At 60.7% G+C, this 18,104-nt stretch overlaps 2 protein-coding genes across 10 annotated transcripts in view; one reads left to right on the top strand and one right to left on the bottom strand.

The window, feature by feature from the left end:
• Nucleotides 1-828: 828 nt before the first annotated feature.
• On the top strand, nucleotides 829-4,799 carry HIC1 (HIC ZBTB transcriptional repressor 1). Its single transcript, XM_057715233.1, has 2 exons — nucleotides 829-993; nucleotides 2,450-4,799. The coding sequence occupies exon 2, from the start codon at nucleotides 2,470-2,472 to the stop codon at nucleotides 4,612-4,614; it is 2,145 nt and encodes a 714-aa protein (XP_057571216.1). The 5' UTR covers nucleotides 829-993; nucleotides 2,450-2,469; the 3' UTR covers nucleotides 4,615-4,799.
• Nucleotides 4,800-5,605: 806 nt separating this feature from the next.
• Nucleotides 5,606-18,104, bottom strand: part of SMG6 (SMG6 nonsense mediated mRNA decay factor) — a 203,313-nt gene continuing 190,814 nt past the window's right edge. For 7 of the 9 annotated variants that reach the window (XM_057714299.1, XM_057714304.1, XM_057714303.1 and 4 more), the window contains 4 exons: nucleotides 14,126-14,279; nucleotides 11,001-11,212; nucleotides 10,619-10,700; nucleotides 5,617-7,384 (listed from right to left, as the gene is read on the bottom strand). In XM_057714299.1, coding sequence (XP_057570282.1) covers nucleotides 7,254-7,384; nucleotides 10,619-10,700; nucleotides 11,001-11,212; nucleotides 14,126-14,279 — 579 coding nt within the window. In that variant the 3' untranslated portion in view covers nucleotides 5,617-7,253. Of the gene's footprint in view, nucleotides 7,455-10,618; nucleotides 10,701-11,000; nucleotides 11,213-14,125; nucleotides 14,280-18,104 lie in introns of all 9 variants that reach the window. The other 2 variants (XM_057714302.1, XM_057714301.1) reach the window with 2 other exon arrangements.

Raw genomic sequence — 18,104 nt, 5'->3', positions numbered from 1 at the left:
CGGGCCCATGGGTTGGAGACGAGGTCGTTCAAGCGGGTCGTCCCTCAGAACGGCTCACACCGGGAATCTGGGGGCTTGGGTCGCTTCTACGGGAGCCCCAAGAGGCGCTGTCCAGCCATTCCCAGTCACATATCCTGGGGTCTTTCCAGAGGCCTGCAAGTTCAAGGTGGGCTGTTTGGGTACCACCTCTGCCCAGGTCATGCAGGGCTCTACATGGCAGTACCCTGAGAATACCAGAAAGCCGGATCTTGGACTCCGGAAGGGGGCAGGTGTGTGTCGGTGCAAACATGAGCGCCCGCCCCGCGGGTGTCAATGCCTGGAGAGGGTCTGGGTGCAAACGGGTTTATTCTGTGCATACCTATCCGATGTGGCTGAGTGAGGGTGGGTGTGCTGGGGGGTGGGGTGGGGGGGTACAAACGGACAATCCTATCCAGGAATATCTGAGAGTCCCCTAAGATCTTGTCTATCTTCTTCTTCCCTAGGATTTCCGAAATCTCTCTTCCACCGTCTACTGTCCCCTCCTTCAGGGCAGGACTTATCTGAATTGGGGCAATGTGAGAATTCAGAAATATGCACACGGGAGCATTCAGCTCAAAACCCTGGGCTTTGTGGGGCTCGCAGGTCCGAGCCTGGGGCCTCCAGGTGGGCACAGCTGGGAGGCTGAATCTGCGAATAGGCCCCCCTCCTGAGTCCAGCTTTGCATCTGCGAGCCTCCAGCCCAGGTGCGCAGGAAGGAGGCTGTGGCTGTGCCGCGCAAAGTCCCGCACGGCCGCGAGGTGGCGCCATAGCTGCAGCGGCGCCCGCCGGCCCGGGCCGCTCCAGATAAGAGTGTGCGGAAAGCGCGGCGGGGCTGAGACGCGACCAGGACGCGGGGAGGACGGACCAGCAGGACAGACCGACCGGGGGCCCGGCGGGCGGAGGGCAGCGCAGCGCAGCCACGTCCCCCCTGGATCCGCCGGCAGCCGGGCCCGGGGCTTTCGACATGCCCCCCAGGTGGGTTCTAGGGCTGGGGACCGGGAGGGGCAGGGGACCCGAACAGCCCGGTCCTCGCGCGCTGGCCGCCTCGGGCGCATCCTCCGGCGCGGGCGCCCCAACGCAGCTGGCGTTCAGGGCTCCGGGTGTCGCCCCTAGAGGACTCAGGACCGCCGGGCCGCTGCTCTACCCCGGGTTCACGGCGGGGTCAGCGGCCCGGGGCCGGCTCTGCCCGCACATGGGCTGGAGAGGCGAGGGGAAGGGAAGGGGAGCTGGCGGGCGGGGCTGGCAGGGGCGCTGCCCTGGCACAGCGCGGCGCCTGGCAGCGGGGCGGGTGGGGCGCCGACTAGGAGCTGCCACAGCCGCGGGGAGGGAAGCCCGGCCGGGCTGCGGCCGCAGGTAACGGGCCGCGAGGCCCTGGGGGCCAGGCGGGGAATAGGGGCGGGCGGGCGAGCGGACGGCCGGGGAGCTCAGGGCTCGATTCAGGCCCGGCGGCTGCTTGGCTGCCGAAATTGGGGGCCGAGAGGAAAAGCTGGGAGCCGAGGGACTGGGGCTGGCGCAGTCCTCCCGGCCTGTCTGAAGTTGGGAAACTTTTCCCCAAGTTTGGGGCGGCCGAGTTCCCGTGGGGAAGGGGCCGAGGGGAGCTAGGGAGGGAGGCGCCGGGCCCGCGAATGCAGAGCGGAGGCCGAGGCCGGGGCCGGGACGCGGGTGGGGCGCAGGCCGGGGTCAGGGCCGAAGCCGGCTGTGCGCCGTGCCCGCCCGGGGCGCTGCCCCCTCCCTCCCCTGGGAGCTGCGTGGCTCCCCCCTCCCCCCCACCTGCTTCCTGCCTCAGCCTCCTGCCCCGATATAACGCCCTCCCCGCGCCGGGCCGGCCTTCGTGCTCTGCCCGCCACGGCAGCCGCTGCCTCCGCTTCCCGCGCCACGGCCGCCGCCCGGGCCCGAACTGAGAGGGCCTGACAGCCCCCGGCCAGGGCGGCGCCACGGCGGGCACCGCGCTCCCCTCCTCCGGACCTCTTCCCCCAACTGGGGCAACTTCTCTGGAGGCGGGAGGTGCATTTTCACTCGGCTCCCTTATGTCCCACTTGGGCAAACTTCTTAGCCCTGAATGACTTTTCCTGAAGCGGACATTTTCCTCAAATCGGGTAACTGTTTCCGAAAGGGTCGCTTCGCCCGAACAGTTTTCTCCTCGGAAGCCCCCAGAACCCAGGCTGTGTGCCCGGTGGCATCCGGGCCTGGGGGTGCAGGCCAGCCTGGCCTCCTCTCGGCCAGCCAGCCTCGGCTCCTTCTTTCGGTCCAGGCCGGCCGGCCCAGGCTCCCACTCCTGGAGGCCACGGATCCTCCGCCAGTGCCCAGGCCGCTGTGCTCGATGCCCCTGCCCAGCTGAGGGGAAGGGGAAGTGGAGGGGAGAAGCACCGGGCTGCGTGCAGGCAGCGAGGGCTCGGTGCGGCTCTGACCCGGCTGCTGTGTGTCCCCGCAGGAGATTGTGCTGGGCAGACGATGCTGGACACGATGGAGGCGCCCGGCCACTCGAGGCAGCTGCTGCTGCAGCTCAACAACCAGCGCACCAAGGGCTTCTTGTGCGACGTGATCATCGTGGTGCAGAACGCCCTCTTCCGCGCGCACAAGAACGTGCTGGCGGCCAGCAGCGCCTACCTCAAGTCCCTGGTGGTGCATGACAACCTGCTCAACCTGGACCATGACATGGTGAGCCCCGCCGTGTTCCGCCTGGTGCTGGACTTCATCTACACCGGCCGCCTGGCCGATGGCGCCGAGGCAGCTGCGGCGGCCGCTGTGGCCCCCGGGGCCGAGCCGAGCCTGGGCGCCGTGCTGGCCGCCGCCAGCTACCTGCAGATCCCCGACCTCGTGGCGCTGTGCAAGAAGCGCCTCAAGCGCCACGGCAAGTACTGCCACCTGCGGGGCGGCGGCGGCGGCGGCGGCGGCTACGCACCCTACGGGAGGCCGGGCCGGGGCCTGCGGGCCGCCACGCCCGTCATCCAGGCCTGCTACTCCTCCCCGGCCGGGCCTCCGCCGCCGCCCACCGCCGAGCCGCCGTCGGGCCCCGAGGCCGCAGTGAACACGCACTGCGCCGAGCTCTACGCCTCGGGCCCCGGCCCGGCCGCCGCGCTCTGCGCCCCGGAGCGCCGCTGCTCCCCGCTCTGCGGCCTGGACCTGTCCAAGAAAAGCCCGCCGGGCTCCGCGCCTCCCGAGCGGCCGCCGGGCGAGCGCGAGCTGCCCCCGCGCCCAGACAGCCCTCCCAGCGCCGGCCCCGCAGCCTACAAGGAGCCACCGCTCTCCCTGCCGCCCCTGCCGCCGCTGCCCTTCCAGAAGCTGGAGGAGGCCGGACCGCCTCCGGACCCGTTCCGCGGCGGCGGCGGCAGCCCGGGACCCGAGCCCCCCGGCCGCCCCGACGGGCCCAGCCTCCTCTACCGCTGGATGAAGCACGAGCCAGGCCTGGGTAGCTACGGCGACGAGTTGGGCCGCGAGCGCGGCTCCCCCAGCGAACGCTGCGAGGAGCGCGGCGGCGACCCGGCCGCCTCGCCCGGGGGTCCTCCGCTCGGCCTGGCGCCGCCGCCGCGCTACCCGGGCAGCTTGGACGGGCCTGGCGCGGGCGGCGACGGCGACGACTACAAGAGCAGCAGCGAGGAGACGGGCAGCAGTGAGGACCCCAGCCCGCCCGGCGGCCACCTCGAGGGCTACCCGTGCCCGCACCTGGCTTACGGCGAGCCCGAGAGCTTCGGCGACAACCTGTACGTGTGCATCCCCTGCGGAAAGGGCTTCCCCAGCTCGGAGCAGCTGAACGCGCACGTGGAGGCGCACGTGGAGGAGGAGGAGGCGCTGTACGGCAGGGCCGAGGCGGCGGAGGTGGCTGCGGGGGCCGCCGGCCTCGGGCCCCCTTTCGGAGGCGGTGGGGACAAGGTCGCTGGGGCCCCGGGGGGCCTGGGCGAGCTGCTGCGGCCGTACCGCTGCGCGTCGTGCGACAAGAGCTACAAGGACCCTGCCACGCTGCGGCAGCACGAGAAGACGCACTGGCTGACGCGGCCCTATCCGTGCACCATCTGCGGGAAGAAGTTCACGCAGCGCGGGACCATGACGCGCCACATGCGCAGCCACCTGGGCCTCAAGCCCTTCGCGTGCGACGCGTGCGGCATGCGCTTCACGCGCCAGTACCGCCTCACCGAGCACATGCGCATCCACTCGGGCGAGAAGCCCTACGAGTGCCAGGTGTGCGGCGGCAAGTTCGCCCAGCAACGCAACCTCATCAGCCACATGAAGATGCACGCCGTGGGCGGCGCGGCCGGAGCGGCCGGGGCGCTGGCGGGGCTGGGGGGGCTCCCCGGCGTCCCCGGCCCCGACGGCAAGGGCAAGCTCGACTTCCCCGAAGGCGTCTTCGCTGTGGCGCGCCTCACAGCCGAACAGCTGAGCCTGAAGCAGCAGGACAAGGCGGCCGCGGCCGAGCTGCTGGCCCAGACCACGCACTTCCTGCACGACCCCAAGGTGGCGCTCGAGAGCCTCTACCCGCTGGCCAAGTTCACCGCCGAGCTGGGCCTCAGCCCCGACAAGGCGGCCGAGGTGCTGAGCCAGGGAGCGCACCTGGCCGCCGGCCCCGACGGCCGGACCATCGACCGTTTCTCCCCCACCTAGAGCGCCTCTTGCCGCCGCGTGGCCCCGGCCCGTGCCCCCGGGCGGCGGCGGCGGCGGCGGCCACCAGCAGGCAGGCACACCGCGCCCGACGACTGTAGTAGCAGCCGCAGCGTCGCCGCAGGGGCGGCGGCCCCACCTGGCCTCACTGCTTTGTGCCTTAGCCCCGGGGGTGGGGGTGGGGAGAAAACCCCGGGACGGGGGTGGGATGGGGGAAGGGAGATTTATATTTTTGATATCAGCTTTGACCAAAGGAGACCCCCGGCCCTCCTCCGCCTCTTCCTGTGGTTCGTTGGCCCCCCCTCCCCCGGCTCCGTGCTGCTCTTGGGGGGAGGGGGTGTCACTGTTGGGGCGCTCCCAGCCCTACCTCCGGCCCTCGCGACCACACCCATTCTCACTGTGAATCTCCCCGCTGGGGTCGGAGCGTCGGGCAGAGCTGGGGAGCGGGGAGGGGACTGAGCCGGCCGGAGGGCCCCCCGCCCCCGCCCCCGCCCGCCCCGGGACTGATAATGTGAAGTTCCTCATTTTGCACAAGTGGCACTAGCCCCAGGGCTAACCTTTCCCTCCCTCTGGAGTCAGAGGGCTGAGACAGCCCTGGCCTACCCGGTCTCCCACTCCCGCGGTGGTCCCCCGTCCCTTCCCTGGGGCCCCGGACCATATTTATTGCATGCGCCCTGGGCGGCCCCCCCACCCCGAGCCCAGGCTGGGCTGGGCTGGAACGTGGTCTCTTTAGCTCCCTCCTCCTCGTTTGTATATCTCCTACCTTGTACACAGGCTCTTCCAGAGCCGCTTCCATTTTCTATACTCGAACCAAACAGCAATAAAGCAGTAACCAAGGACCCTGGCTGGACCCAGCGGCTCTCTTCGCCCTGCACGAGGAGCTGGGTGGGCCGTACCAGGGTGGGTGCAGGGGCCCGCAGCGGCACCCTCACACAGGTGCAGTGGCTTGGACCTTCCCTCCCCAGTCCCAGAGACAGATCAGCAAGAGCTCAGGTATGTTTCAGAACTAACAGTTTATTAAGGAAACAAAACCAGTGCTGCAAATGGGACAGAAAGGAGAGATGGGGTCTCCCACCCACCCAGTCATCAGCCTTCATCCAGGGGAGAGGATCTCAAAGGAGAGGCCAGGGACCCTATACCCCAAAAAGCCCAGTCTTCTGAGGCCCTTGGGGGACGCACAGCCCCAAATCATTGGCCATGGCTCTCCTGCATAGTTCCCCCTTCCGGCATAATCTTGGCCCCGGGGAGGGCACTGCCTTGCTCCCATCCTCTAGGCAGGCTGTATAGTCAGACAGGGGTCACTGGGGGATTCCCCCGCTGGTCCCAACAAAATTTACTCCTGGTTCTGCTTCCAAACCCTGTCTTCCCCTAAGTCCCCCTCCATCACTGTCCCTGGGCTGGGAGAACACTTTCCCAGTGGGAAGCCGCCTGAGTGTGGCTTTGAACACAGGTGCCAGCTAAAGAGGCAACAAAAAACTCCAAGGCCAAAGGGCCCCTCTGTCAAGTTCTAGGGCAACACTAGAAACAGGGTGCAAACTCCAGGCTAGGCAATGCTCCTTCCAGGCACTGGCCCATCCTACCCTCAGGCTGGGCTGGAGGAGCCTGGAAGGTTCCCAGAGCACAGGGGCCTGGGAAAGAAGGTCAGGGGCAGGAAAGCTTTATTAGGTTCCTGCCACAGGTACCGCAGGAGGAAGACTCAGAGTGCGAACCTCCATGGCAAGGAACTGAGGGGCCAGGAAGCTGAGAGGGATCAACTAGAAAGGGAAGGAGGGAGAGGGGGATGATTCAGGAGCAAGAGGGAGGGAGTTGAGAAGAGTCTGAGGAAACTTTGTGAAGCGGGAACTAGAGCAAAAGGAAGGCCAGTGAGGGGTGAGGGAGCAGGCAAAGGCCACCCAGGAAGCGTGGGCCTGAGAGCAGATGTCCCTTCCCTACAGGCCCATGACCAACTGCGGGGAAAACAAGTGGCCAAGTACAATGGACGCAGATCGCTAAGGGCAGGGTGACGAGCAGCAGGATGGGGGTGAGGGGGGGTGTGTGTTCAGGGTGGGGTAGGAGAGGTGGGGGCCTAGGGCTGCTATTCAGGACATGGCATTCAGAACCCAACTGGGATCCATGGGGGAATCCAGGCCTCAGGGAGAGAGACACACTCTGGGCACTCTCTTCATGGCATGACCAAAGCCTCTTGGACACTTTCAGGACAGGGGTTCTGCAGATTAAAGGGACCTGTGATTTCGCCTGCATCTGATGGAAACTCTAACCCCCCTGCCCCATCTCCAGCTGAGAAAGTGGCTGAGTCCCCGGGCTAAGAGGCCTTCCCCCAGCCCCTGAACTGGATAGGGGGAGGGAGAAAGGCCCAGCACCGATGGCCTGTCTGGCTCGCCCACCTGCTGTCACTGCAGCCAGCCACCTCCCTGCTAAATCCCGGCAGCCCAGGAGGGTTCCAGCAGCTTCCATCCGACCCTTGGGAGGGGCTCTGCGAGGAGCAGCTCCCCCACAGCACGGCCACAGCGTGGGTTGGAAGAGGATGGTTTATTGTCTGGGTGGATTGGTGGCTCAGGCACGTGGGCATCTTCTGTGCTACGCTGGGCGCCTGGTGGCCTCTCAGGAATGGTTCCGTGGGGGTGGGCCCCGCTGTGGCCCCCTCAGCCCACCTGGGCCCACGTGAGGAAGGCTGGGATGTCCCGCACAGGCACATTCCTGGTCAGCGCCTTCACACGCAGGTTCCGGTCATCCGTCAACAGCACCACCTCCCGCAGGAGCCGGATTGGCTCCTCTGTTGGCACGAGAGAGCACAGGGACTTCATTGAGGGCAGGAGGCAGAGGCACTGGCTGCCTCTCCTCTCCTGGAGGGGAAAGGAGTGCTGGGGGCTCAAGGCCAGCCACTTCTTGGCCCTTCCACAGGTCCTTTCCCTCCTGCCGACCAGCAGCTGAGGGCGCCCCTCCCCTGTTGGCTCAGGGAGGGCCACGATGGGCCAGCGCTGGCCTTCTGCTCTGGACCCCCGCCTCCAGCACAGGACACACCGGCCTCCACAGACCCCTCTTCTCAGAACCCTGAGCTGAGGGAGCAGAATCAGCCCTCCTCTTCCTTCTGACTGCACGGCTAGTCCTGGACTCAAAACATTCCTCTCTTTCGCACATACCCCCATCCGCCCCCCCAAGGCCAGCAGATCAATGCTTTAGGTATTCAGAGGTAAAAGATTCAAGATGGAATACAAAATGTATCCAGGGCTCCCAGGATGTGAGGAGAGGGGTTAGCTCAGGCAGCTCTGAGGAGAGGAGGGCAAGGGTCCCGGCAGAGCCAGCCAAGGTGGCCCCAAGATTAGAGCCAAGAGAGTCCCTCTAGGAAATAAAAGTAATCCATGTCTATGGTAAAAACCCTCTAAGTACGGGAAAAGGACAGGTAAAGTCGGGTCGTCCTCCCTGTTCTCTCCCTCGTGTCTGTCTGTCTTGCTTCCCAGGGTAGAGCTGTGTATGTTTCCAGATTTACTTCTGCACATTTACAAGTATATATACTTGTTATGTAAGCTTTTTTCCTATAACATTACAATCATACTAGCCATACCTACTTCATTCAAATTTTAAAGATTTTCAAGATCTTTCTATATCAGCACAGAGAGCCTTCATTCTTTTTAGATGACTTTTTTTAGCAGGTTGTCTTTCCCCACTTCCTTCCCCCTAATTCCCTAACCTTTTAATAATGTATTGGGGAGAATTTAAACTAGGGCCAAGCATTCACACAAGTGACATCCCCACCCCTGCTAGGGCCCCTTGGGGGGCAGGTCCACTTCTCAGTCTCAGGCTGGGTATTTCCTGATGGAGGTGGAGGTCCGGCAGACAGTGAGGCGCAGGAAATGTCCTGCGGGGCTTGCTGACTGTGGGGGCTGGTGGGGCTGGGGGATTGCCCATATCCAAGTCAGGCCTGAGCAGCTCCAGGCGGGCCAGCTCCAGGCAGGGAGGCTGAGAACTGGCTGTCAGCCTTGGGAGGAGTCTGGGGGAAGAGGGAGGGAGCGGCTCGCGGGGTTGATGGCGGTGAGAGAAGGGGAGAGGCGGAAGGAGGGTGTGGTGGGAGGTGAGCAGCTGTGGCGCTGCGGCGGCCGCCGCCGGACAGAGAGGGAGAGGCAGGCGGCCGGCCGTGGGGAGAGGAGATGCTCTGAGACGGCTCAGCTGCTTGGGCCTGGCCCCTTGGGGGGTGTGGGGTGGGGTGGGGTGGCGTGCAGTGCCGTGCGGGGCTCCCAGCTGGTCGCCCAAGTCTGTCCACAGCCCCACTGCTCCTGCCCGGGGACTCAGACCAGGCGAGTCCCAGGCCTTAGGTCAGCCAACCAAGGCCCGGCATTGCTGGCAGGGGTCTGCAGGGGTTTCTGTGGATACTTTGAGACATTTTTAACAATAAACATCCTCTGTTTTGACACTGGTAACTTCACTTTGTTAGAAACCAGAGACTGTCATCTTGTCAGGCCCCATCCGCCATAATCCACATGATTTTAAAATTCAACATCGTTTACACATAAACATTTGGTGATGGTTTCTCTGTGAATCTGACAAGTTAATCTGCTAAGAATTCACACTGACAAATGGGGTTTGATTACACCAGCCGTTGCTGATGTAATTCTGATAGGGGCGGTCCCCAGGACGGCAGTGGGTTCCTGTAGGCTGTTTGGGGTGAAGCGGGGGGTGGGGAGACTAGGGCCAAAGCCAAAGAGTGTCTCTGCTAAGAAAGAAACAGCTCTGAGGCTGGGTGGGGCCACAGCAGTATGTGAACCACACTTCCCAACAAGGCCTTCTGCACTCCTGCCTACCTCTCCCTCAGAAGGTGCCCCTCTAGGAAGTGCCTAGGAGCAGAGGCCAGCCTCCTCTGTTGGGCTCAGCCAGGACTCCTTTATCCCACCTGAATGCCCTGGCCCTGGCCCTAACGGACAGTACATGCAAGCCACGTGGCAGGACCCCTCTGAAGAACAGCAGCTGTGGGCTCATTACCAGCCTCAGGTACAGAGCCTTGGGCAGCAGCGTAGGCTGCCCTGAAGTGGGTGGGAGGAGGGCTGGGGGGAAGACAATTCCCGGGCCGGCCTGAAAGGCAGGGCTAGGAAAGCGAGCGGGGATGAGAGGTGGGTGACGACAGCTAAGAGGAAACGACAAGAGGCTACCTACGTACAGGCAGAGGTCAGATGGTGAGAATTATCAGCTCTGCATATGACAACGAGCTAGGAGATCCTAGGAACTCCTTCCAAAAGAAGAAATGTCAGCCTCCTGGGAGCCAGGAGCAGAAAGCACCCGAGCCTCACTGACTCTGAGGGGCTGAGAGGCTGTCTCAGAGGAGAGACGGTTCTGGGTTGAGGGTGAGGTGCTTAAGGACCTGGATGAGGGCCTCTGGCTTCCAGACGGGGTTCTGCTCACCAAAAGGGTTTTGAAAACTGGGCTGAGGGCTCAGTCTGCATGCTCTCGGCTGCCTCCAAAGCCCTATGTCACACAACTCGAGAGGCAGGATGGAAAGGCCCCCTACTAGCTGGGGAAGCACTTCCACCCGCCCCCCCCACCCCCATGCAGGGTAAACAGTAAGGGATGAATTGAGAGGGTGAGCGTGGCCAAGAACAGGGAGGTGGGCCCCAGGGACCATTGGGGACTGTCCTCAGAGCGTCAGAGGGCTGGGCTCAGGACATCATGGCCAGAATAAGCTACACTGAATCATAAAGACATTCTTGCTGTCAGAGAACTCACTGAGGACCCAAGGAAAGAAATGGATGCAAGGAGAGTCGGAAAGTTCGCCGCCTAGAGCCCAGCTTCCTCGGCTAGGCTGAGGGTCCACTGAGGGTGGTGGGGGAGTTGTGACGGGGAGATCTGACTTCCAGGAGAGGAGGAAACTGGGATGTCCCGAGGCTTGTATCAGGCCTGAATCCTGAGGCCTTAAACTTCCCAGGCCAGAGTCAGTGGAGCGACCCTTCCCTAGGGCTGAGGGGCGAAGGACGAGGTAGGGAGGGGAAGGGATGGGCCCAAGGCAGAGGCAAAGCTGTACCTTTGCTGGTGGGCATGAAGTCCTTAGCCTTGTCTTTGCAGTAGTGGAGGCAGCAGGAGAGGATCAGGTCATCATTGTTACCCTGGAGGAAGACGGGGTAAGTGCCACTGGGCAGGAGGGGGCGCCATGCAGAGGAGGCACAGGTATGCTCCACCTCTGGGGTCCTGGGGAAGGTCACACCCCAGTGTCCTTCCCATACATGTCCCGGCCCTGCTTGGCCAGGTCCAGCTGGGCCAAGAGGAATCCAGGGGACAAGGAACTCCCCCTTTGGGGCCTCCATGGTGGCTGCCCCCTCAGCTGCTCAGGCCGACGGGCCTTCCTCTAGCCCCTCCCTCCTGAAGACCCTGCTCTGAAGGGTCTCCCTTTTTGCCCTGGGTCTCACCAGCTGGCCAGTGATGTCCTCACTGCGAAAGGCGATGGATTCAAGTTCATTGCCACGGCTGGTCAGGGCCCGTAGGCAAGAGTCCCGACTTTCGAATCGTCGTTCGAGGAACTCGATGGACTTCCGGGCCTTTTCCTGCACCACACGGGCATAGCCCCCAGCCCGGTGGTCTGTCTCCTGCCCCTTGGCCAGGCCATCCAGCTCACTGATCACTGATGAGACACAGTCCCACAAGGAATCAGCCTCAGCAGTCAGCAGTTACGTCTGTCTTCACCCAAGGCCTCGCTTTCCCAGCCAGCCTCTCCCTGACCACAGAAGCCATCCTTCTTCACAGGAGTCTTCCAGTGAAACTAGGAGACCTTGGGGGCAAGAAGTGCCCCAGACGTTCCACAGTGTTCTATCCTCTTTCTGCCTCTTCCCCTGGGCCCCACCCTCCTCCTGGGAGGAACTCAGAGGGATTTTCTGGAGCGGCTGTATCCAGAGGAAGAAACCTGGCCCCTCTATCGCATTCCTCAGTTATAGAATCAATCCGAGAGGGTCCCTCAGGAGAGGCAAGGGTATGTAGCAGCTAGAGAAAAGAGGAGCTCTCCCTCACCCGCCTGGGCCCCCCACCACAGCAGTCCAAGAGGGGCCCAGTTCTATGCCCACCCCTGGCAGAGCGCGGGGAGGTCATGAGGGGGGAAGTGGTGGTCACAGTCTCACTTGCAAGGACACTGCCATTCCCCTAAACCATACCCTTGGCACATCTACCTCATCTGATACTGCACGTGTGTGTGTGTGTGTGTGCGCGTGTACGCGCACGCGCGTGTGTGTGTGTGTGTGTGTGTCTGCCTATGTGTCTGGGACATGGCTTCATTTTCTGGTGAAGATTCTTTCCAAAATTCCAGCCAAAAGCCTGAGGTCAAGTGGGAAATATGCACTCCTTGGGGGCTCCGGGAGAGTTTGGGGTCTGAGGCCTCTCCTCAGTGCAGTGATTCATGGCTTGGGGAGTCGGCGTGAGCACGCTGTTCCATGGTGAGCCTGGCACTCACTGTCTGGGTATTCAGAGACACTTTCTGGAAAGGGCCCATGAGGGAACACACACACACACACACACACACCCGTGTCTTCAGCAACCTGAGGCTGCAGCATCCACGCAATGTATGGCTGAGGTTGAAGAGCAATGGTGGATGGGTGGATGGTACAGCAAACAGAACATCAAACATGAAAAACTGGTCTTCTATCCCAAAATCTGCTTTCCTGCTTCCAAACTAAACAGGCTTCAAAGGGGAAGCTTGTTTGTGCTTCTGCACCAGGCGGGGCTTCTCGATGCTGGGGTCAGGCCTAAGGAGCACGGAGCAGGTTAAAGAGCACAAGAAACAAGCAGGGAAGGCTGTCAGCTTAACCCTTCGTGCTCTGGGTACAGGGCAGGAGTCCCCTGTGGCGCCTCATTGAACAGGAGCCCCCTCTACAGCCCCTGAGAGTCAGGGCCCTGCCCAGCTGAGGACGCTTCAAAAAGTCTGGCCTGGATGCCGTGACGGGGTTGGCACTTCCCAGTGCCCCTGGGGGTTGACTATTCTGTATCTACCTTCTTCTCTGGGTTTTTTCTCACATATTTTCTCCCTCCCCATTGAATCTGGCCCTCCCCACTGAACCATAAGCTCTTCAAGGCCAAGGGCTGCAGCTCTGCCTTTTACTGGCTCCCTCGGGAACACGGGGACTGAGCACACAGGAGGGGCACAAGAACTCTGCCAGCCTGGGATGGGGTCTGAGGCTCCTTCCAACACTTAGGGGGCTCCTGAGATGTCACCATTTCCTGACCATCTAGCAAGAAGTGAAAACCTCCTGGGTAGGAACATGGGACACGCTATCCTGAAAGCTGCCCCGCCCCGGGACCCGGTGAGGGCAGAGGGGAAGCCACAACAACTCGATAGTCTGGCTCTGCCTCGGGGAGACAAGCTGCTCTACTTCTGAAGAACAGAAAACCTGCCCTTGGGTCTAAGGGCCTGGGTGGAAGAGGTTCTGGCCAGGCCACATGGGGAGGGGGAAGGAAGACAGGGAGGGTGGAGGCGGGACGAGGGCTGCTTCGGTGCCAACATTCTCAGGTGGTGCTAACGTGTTTCCCACAACCCCCCAGGGTTCTATAGCCTCTGCAGGGGCGGATGTTTCCTGCCCTTTGTTTCCACCCTCATCTGGCACTAAGACACTAGGGACTGGGAGGGAAGGCCCAATGGAACATCTTGGCATGAATGTCAGAGGTGGCTTGGCAGGCTGACTGGCAGGGCTCCCAATCTTGCTCCAAGTGGCTCTGAGAAGGGGACATTAAAAAGCCGGGGCTTCCCAATCATCTCCCAGACCCCCTCCCTCCAAAGGACAGCTATCAGCGATGTCAGCTGTATCAGTTATATTAGACCGCAGCCCAGAGCCCAAAGCCCATCCTGAAGCTGACGGACCACAGGGCTCCAAGAACCAGAGGTGCCTTAGACAGTCCCCTGGAGATAGCCCAGCTGGGCTCCTCTGGCCGGAGGGTGGAAGCAAGCTGGCTGGGTCCTGAGATGCTGACCCTGTACCAGCACCAATGACCAGACAGTGGTAATAAGGGCCCAAGTGGCAGGAATCCACAGGCGTGAGCCAAGGGCTTGCTCTGGAGGGTTTCCATCGGCCTGGCCTGAGGGTGACATTGGCCAGAGGAATGCTACCTCGAACCAACAGAATGATCATGAAAAGCTACAAGACAATCAGACCAAAGGCATCTAACCACTTCAAAATCCTCCCGGCCTCCCTGCCAGACCACCCAGCAGCACTGCCGTTATCTGCCAGGGCTGAGTGTTTACCAATAACGGGAACCAGCTTTGCTGTTTTACTGCAAGCTTTATAAGGATAAAAACAAGGGCTGGGCTCATGCAGCCTCTGGTTGCTGGGACACAGGAGTCCATTTGCTCAAGCAGTTTAAGCCACGGATCAGCCATAACAATTTGAACTGCTCTGATTATTAAACAATTTTCCTTGCCCCGTGCATTCCCTACTTCCCTGCAAATCCTGTCTTACACACACAGCAGGGTCCTGCCTGCCTGGCCCCCGGGTCGTGGGGCATGTGTGCAGAGGCGGTTGCTGCGCACGTGCAAGGCTGCTCTGGCCTGACTCACCGATGAGGGGCACCACCAGGATGTACTTCCTGCTCTCCAGCAGCTGTGCCAGGCTGGCCAGGTGGTCAATGAAGCCGTTGGTGTCTGGTACGAGGAACAAGGGCCTGATCTCGAGCTCCATCTGCCTCATATGACTCTGGTCCTCCAGGACAGCCTACAGGGACGCCGAAGAGAGAGTGAGCCAGTGAGCGCGCAGGCACAGGGCGGGCGGGCGGGCGGGCCAGGCCCTGACTCCATGGTGTGTCTGCATCCTGCCCCCAACCTTCCCTCCAGAGCAACAGCCAGCCCCTGTCAGGATGGGCCCAAGGGCTGGGTAAAGCCTGGCAACACAAACCAACACAGGCCACATGGTTCGGGGAACAGGGCGTGACTAAAACCCCGCATAGAGCTGACACGGGACCCTGATGGTATTAAAAATAACGGGTCTCTGAAAGTAAGACTTTGGGCTAAAAATCAACAAGGGAGAGTGAGGTGCCTTGGATGTGAAAGTGGTTTCACACACGTTGTCTAGGCAGCATATACAGGGGGTACTTCTCAATCCAGACAGTTTATATATGTACATATATCCCAAACAGAATTTATTTCAATTTACGTCTCTGTGTAGTTAAAAAAAAAAACCCAAAAAGAACAGACTCAAAGCCTATACAAAACAGACTGATGCTGACAACTACTAATTACACTGAAGCCCCCACATCAGCAGGAGTCCACATGGTGGGATGGATTAGGACCCAACTCACAGGTCTGCAGAGACCACCCCCCAGCCTGGTAAGAACCGCCACCCTCTTTCCCCGCCCGGCACAGGGTTCCCTAAACAGTAGTCTTCTGTGTTCTACACCTGCGCTCCCTTGCCACGATTCTGTACAATATATACTCTTGTTTACTTGATGTTTTTTCTTTAAACTGACTTTAAGTCAACTCATTCTTGTGGCTCAGCAAATAATACCCGTGGTATCGGGAGTCTGAGAGCCTAGGAGTATGTTTACCAGCTCAAGCTGAATTTCTGCAGTAAAGAGTCAGCGTGCCTCCTATACATCACTAAAAAAAGACCCCTCATGTGGCACCGGTGGTCTGGGCACCACACCTCGGAAGGCACACGGCCTAGTGCCTGTGAGTCTTACAGATGTTCACATCTTTCAGGGAAGCTCCATGCCCATCTGTAAAAGCCCAGTCTTTTCAGGTCGGAGGGCCTGGCGTGGCAGCGGCCCTTTGGGAGTGGCTCTGGGTACACCTGTCACTGTAGGACACGATCACTGTTGTGCTGCTTCCTCTTCTGGGGACCGCGGCCAAGAAGCACACTGATTTGTGGGCATCTGCCCAGACAGCGTGCTCCTGGGCAGAACCGGAGGGCACTGAAACAAACCTGGCAGGGGCTGGGCGAGCAGGTCCCAGCCCTGTCTTGCCATCCCATGGCCTCCTGCCACACACCAACTTGCAGGGACACAGACACCAGCACAGAGCAGGGGAGCAGATGTGCGTGCCAACTGAGATGGGGCCCACAGGCTGGGCCCTGGCCACTAACAGTCAGTGAGGAAGGTGCTCAGGTTTCACTGGCAACAACAGTAAAACTGAAAGGGCATGCCTCTGAATGCTGGGGGTGGCTCCTCTGTGACCTGCTGGGGACCTCTCCCTATGAGTAAGTCATTGCTGCCACTGCCACCACAGCTGGTGGAAGGCACAGGACGCTGGCAGGCATGAGAAACGCAGCTGAGGGGCTCGCCTGCTGCAGTCTTCCTACTGCTCGCAACTCATCAAGGGAAAGCACCTCTGCTGTGGGCCACCTTCCCAGGGGATGTGGGTCAGTGGTACTTCCCATGGGGCTGCCAACAAGAGGGTGACACATATTCTGCGGAACTCAGCTTGGGCATTTAAAAAAACTTATTTTTTACTGAGATATTATCGATATATAAGGTGTAATGGCATGGGCATCTTGTGAGAACAGAAAACGGTCTCCACTCAGGCCTAGTGAACTCTCCAGTCTCTCTCCTCACAGAGGAGCGTCAGCACTCCTGCAGCTCGTTTTCCCAGGTCTGGGTGTTCTCTCTCCATCTTTTCCATGCCTGGAACGTTTCTCTTTGTATCACAGGCCCCCAAACGTCTGTCTTTCTCGATAAGAAGGGGCAGGATGAGCCCTGATGTCGGCTGGGCCTGAGCACGGCATCTCTGCCACAGCCCCACTCAGACCCCTTTCACATCTTAGGTTTCCTGCCTCCAGAAATGACCTTCTGGCCCTAAAGCTGACTCTAAGGAAGTGGCACTGGCTGCCCTTTTTACCCTGTGGGAACAAGAAGCTCCTAAGACCTCAGACCATCCTTCCTTAAATGCTGGCCACGGGCATGAGGGCGTTTAGGCCAGGTGGTGGAGGGAGGTGAGGGTGAGGGTGCTGAGCCTGCCTGGCTGTTTTGATGGTAGCACGGAAGAAAAAATCTAGGCACAAGGTCCAGGGGGAGGTGCTAGCTGTCTGAGTTCTCTGAGCTCTGGCTCAGGGCCAGAAAGGTGACCGGAGGCCACAGCCTCTTTGGGATGTGGCAGCCTTGTTGGTTCCCCAGGGGTGGGTGGGATCGAGCTGATGAGGGTGGTCAGAGCTGTGCTGCCACCATCCGGTCCCAGGGACACCCGCAGACAACTTCCCTTAACCTGGCTCTGCCCAGTGAGTCACCGCACAACTGCTTCCTGTTCCTCACATGCCCTCCTGGAATCTCAGGAGAGTTGATGAAGCTGCTCCCCCTTCTCCTGGGGTATCAGGGGGCCTCTGGGGGGGATGTCACACCTGGGTCAGTCCCCTTAAAAGAATGGCAGACAAGGAAGGATTGGGAATCCGCAGGCCCTCATCTCGGTGTTTCCGGCCCTAAGTGGCTGTGTGTGTGTGTGTGTGTGTGTGTGTGTGTGTGTGTGTGTGTGTGTGTATGTATGTGTGTGTGTGTATGTGTGTGTGTGTGTTTAGCATTTGCCCTCCCAACTTTTCCAGATTTTACCCGTCAGATTCCTGGCAGCTGTGTACGGCGCCTGTGCCGGCCGTCACGTCCCATTCTGATCTCTGGGTCGCACGGTGAGAGAAGGACACAGGATGCGCAGGGAGTGAAAAAGTGATGTCGGTGGGGAGAGTGCCAAGTCCCCACTCACAGCCATGGGGCGCTTGGGGAGAGGGGAAGCACGCTGCTGCGGAGCTCAGAGGCCGGTAGTGAGATTTATTTTTGTTTGTATGAGCAAAAAGCTGCAGAAGCCTCTGGTGGGGGTGAGGGGGGCGCAACTGGAATGCTGTGATTCAGACAGACGGGCCCTGGCTTGGAGTCAAGTGTGCTGACCCGGAAGGAGCGTTCCATAGGAACCCTTCTCGCTGCAGCCAAGGCTGGGCCACCGTGGTCCTTGGACAGTGCGCTGGGAATCCTAGGAAAGCGCGGACGTGGTGAATCAGACCAGTGGCAGGAAGTAAGGACCATAAAGTCATAAAGTATGAAGAAGAAAAGAACTTAATTCTGTTTCTCAAAGGTGCGAAGTAACCAACGTTCTCTGAAGTACGGAGGCATCCTTGAGCAAGATGTTGGGGAACTGGGAACGCGACCCTAACGCCTGACGAGGAAGCCGCAGGCTTGGGTCCCCAGGAAGGGCTCTTTCACAGCTGAAGTTCCCTCTTCTAGGTGGTGGGAATGATTCTGGAAGTTGAGACACTGAGAATTACACATAAAGGTAATGCGATTCGCTCACATGGGACCTGCGGAACGTGAAGAGCTCAGATCACAAAGCAGAGCCAGATCAAGAGAAGGCCTTCTTACATCCTCCTTCTGCGCGGCACTCCACGGGGAGTGTAGCTGCTTCCTTCCCTCTACAGGGTGATGGAATCCTCTATCCCTGGGCCTCTCTGGCCAGAGCAATGTCTTCACCAGAAATGAGAAGCCTGGTAACACGGCACATTTCCACGCTCATCTTGTCTGTGAAAGTATCTAGCTAAATGCCTGATACATGTATAAGTAACTTAAATTTC

This window comes from Hippopotamus amphibius, chromosome 17 (assembly GCF_030028045.1).
Source record: "Hippopotamus amphibius kiboko isolate mHipAmp2 chromosome 17, mHipAmp2.hap2, whole genome shotgun sequence".
In the NCBI taxonomy this organism is placed as follows: Eukaryota; Metazoa; Chordata; class Mammalia; order Artiodactyla; family Hippopotamidae; genus Hippopotamus; species Hippopotamus amphibius.
This window is presented reverse-complemented; position numbering and strand designations above follow the sequence as displayed.

Bases quoted from the DNA above. Each gene is read 5' to 3' on its own strand.
- HIC1 (XM_057715233.1), top strand. From the start codon at position 2,470: ATGCTGGACACGATGGAGGCGCCCGGCCACTCGAGGCAGCTGCTGCTG.